The following is a 3,163-nucleotide window of genomic DNA, read 5'->3' as shown; positions in this document are numbered from 1 at the left end:
TGAAGTTTTGGCTGTGGAGGTTTTGTCTGTGTGTTTGATGACGCATTTGTGCAAGAAAACATCCACGCTGAACGAAAAGAAAAAAAAAAGAGCGCAGACACAGGATCTGCTTGATTTCCTAGTTATAGAAAATGTCCCTTTAAGAGGCCTTAAAGGAGAGAGTTTCAAATATTCACTGTAAAACACATGTATAAAACCTGAGTCATTCTGTGGCTTTTTTTTTTTTTCTTTTTTCGATCACTTCAGAAAGACACTTAAAGGCTAACATGAAGAAAACAGATTTCAAGTGACTGATGTTGATTCGTCTGAACCACAAATGGTCTTTCAGGGGTTCGAACAAGGTCATCGGTGGACAAATGACACACAGTCCAACACACACACACACTCGTGCAGCAAGCATACACATGGAAATATAGCATGGAAAACAACACCAGCCACAGGAAGTTAAGATTGCAGATGTCCAGTGCCAAGTGTTATAAAGCCTGAAGCCTCAGCTGGTAACCACAACATTCTTACACTGAGGCATCAGTCTGCTCCTCAGCCAATTATTAACCCACAGGATGTTCCCATTCCCAAATCCTTCCTCTTCCCATCCAGAGGCAGATTAGAGTGAAGCCACCTTCACCACCTAGTTAGGGCTGCTCCCTATTCTTGTTTCGCTGTCAGACTGGCAGGAATAACATGATGCAGGATTATTATATCAGCTGCACAGAGATCCCTCTTTACCCCTGTCAAGAAGACCCCTCATCTTTCTGACGTTATGTCACGCTGTTGTGTATTTCTAGAAGGCAGAACGCCACCGTCAGACGTGTGACATGTAACAGTCCTAGTACCGTGTGATGCCAACTCTGCCTGTGTTCTGGCAACGACAAACGACAGAGACTCAAGCCACAATATTATCCTCCTCGAACACAGTTTGTTGCCATGTAAGAGGAGCCACACTGTGACGAAAATCCCAGATGAAGGGACCCATGAGAAGCCTGGACGCTGAAATGCAATCCTGAACACAGTGGACGGCCACAGGCGAGTGAGACTGGAAGTGAGATTCAAGTTCTCTTCAGGAAACAAAATGTTTCCTTCCTGATCGAGAGCTCCTTGGATAATTCCCCACGACTTTAACAACACCTAACAAAACAATGATGGGTTCAAGTCGACACGAGAGACGGTTCACAGCTGCAGTACTGCAGGTTTGACAACAAGCGTGTGTGTCTAAAAACAGACGGCGGCCTCACTGGAAAGAAGGTCTTTAGAGGTTTTTGTTTGGGGAAAAAAAAAAAGTCTTTACCAGAGTCCGACTGTAACTGATCGTCCTCTGCGGTCTTCTCGTTAAGACCGAACATCAGCGGTTCCTCTGCGTCCTGAGTGAAGAAACAGAGAACGTTTTAGGCAAAAGCATGGAATAAAACTCCGACTTCAACTGAGTCAAAATGCCAGTGTTTGGAAAGTGCATAGGTGTGTGACAACAAAATGAATTAGGTTACCATCTGTATCACATAAAACAGGTCCTACTGGAGAACCACAGTCATGTGCACACACACACACACACACACACACACATGCCACACCTCTGAAAACAACGAACACACACTTGACCATACACAGTCAGTCCTTCAGGGGTGTGTGTGCATGGTGTTAACTCCAACACCTTGACAATAAGAGTGAAAACAATGTGGGGCATTGAGGAGCAAATGAAAAATAAAAATGAATATATGTCTGAAATATGAAAGTGAATTAATATTTTAGAATTTAATTTAAAAAACTGATGTTTATTTTGAAAAGAAAAAATATATCATATTCCTGTTTTATTCTATGAGAGAATCTGTGTGAACTACATACATGTTCTTCTGCAACATGGGTTCCACCGTTCCTGTCTGCATACAGTGCTGGAAGAAAGAACAAATATGAACATTGAAGAGTCAGTTTACTGTGACTTTATCTTCACTACTATGCTTTTATTACCATGTAAAATACACATCAAAATAAAGTGTAAGGATTGGCAAGAATCTGGAGATACTGCAGCTATCATTACACAAGGGTAACAATTTGATTTTTTGAGGTACACTACAATACTACAAGCAGGGTGGAATAGAAGCCGTATTAGTGTAGTGTAGACTCATCAATGTTGTTCTAGTTTAGTGATCTAAAAGCAACTCTTAACTATTAACTTCATATTTAGTTTATAAAGGTAAAAAGGGACGAAGAAAGAGTTTGAAGAAATACTGTCTTTTTAATTACATCAAACACATGTTGATGGTACTGTTGATTAAAACGTGTACTGACAAAAGTTCCACTTTTCCAGGTTTGGTTCTTCTTGAACCAATTTGATTTGTAATAGAGACAGAAGCAGAATAAATAACCAAATTTGACTCCAGAGGGCGCTGTTGTTCCACAGCTGGGATTTGGATGAACTGACTTGCTGTTCTGATTTTTATTTTTACCCCTGTCCTGCAGTACTCTTTAGTCCCCAGGGGAGGGCAGTCATGGTCATATACTCTTGTACTCTGACAATATCTAACAAAAAAACAGCAGAGCAAAGGCTTGCAGGGCCACTGTAACATGAAAGGGATGGGGTTAAGGCTGAGTGTCTTAGTTTAACCAGGTCTCCTAGATCCCACAGAGCAGGAAGATTAGTTAGTGGATGGTACCGTTCTCTGAAGGATTGTCCACCGGTTCTTCCTTTCCCACAACAGTCTCCCATCGTTCCCTCTTCAGAGCTTTGATCTGAGGGAGAAACACCACAGAGAGACAGGCGTTGGCTGCCAACCCTCACTTCTTGTCAGTGCATTGAATACAATAACAAAACCAGACTGCTGATTGGTGAATTTAGAACTACAATATGACATTTCCATTTAAGATTATTTTTTTGTTTTCATTTAGACTTTAGTAGAAACACAGTATTGTGACAACAGCGCCATCACCACATTGAGAAGGCCCTCGTCCCTGAGACGCTCTCTGAGAAGGAGGATGTCAGCGTGCCGACTTTCTTCTGAGCTCCACCTCAGGTTCTGTCGTACGCTCAGGGTCATGTTCTTTGTGTCGTGGCAGAACCTCAGCAAGCGGGTCCGGTCTGCCCACACCTGGGTCAGACCTGCTGGAGGTGTGGACAGAGGGTTGGGTGGGCTGCAGCACAACAACAGCATTAGTTCAATCACTAGTTTTATAT

General features: G+C 42.4%; 1 protein-coding gene across 1 annotated transcript in view; it reads right to left on the bottom strand.

Annotated features, from left to right (window-relative positions):
- LOC103397749 (rho guanine nucleotide exchange factor 28-like) overlaps nt 1-3,163 on the bottom strand; it is a 49,309-nt gene that overhangs the window by 31,165 nt on the left and 14,981 nt on the right. Inside the window, 4 exon segments of the mRNA XM_025053178.1 lie at nt 1,286-1,358; nt 1,837-1,883; nt 2,646-2,721; nt 2,919-3,120. Coding sequence (XP_024908946.1) covers nt 1,286-1,358; nt 1,837-1,883; nt 2,646-2,721; nt 2,919-3,120 — 398 coding nt within the window.

The sequence above is a fragment of the Cynoglossus semilaevis genome, chromosome Z (assembly GCF_000523025.1).
Source record: "Cynoglossus semilaevis isolate Cse_v1.0 chromosome Z, Cse_v1.0, whole genome shotgun sequence".
NCBI classification, from domain to species: Eukaryota; Metazoa; Chordata; class Actinopteri; order Pleuronectiformes; family Cynoglossidae; genus Cynoglossus; species Cynoglossus semilaevis.
Note: the sequence above shows the minus strand (reverse complement) of the source record. Positions and strands in the feature narration are given on the sequence as shown.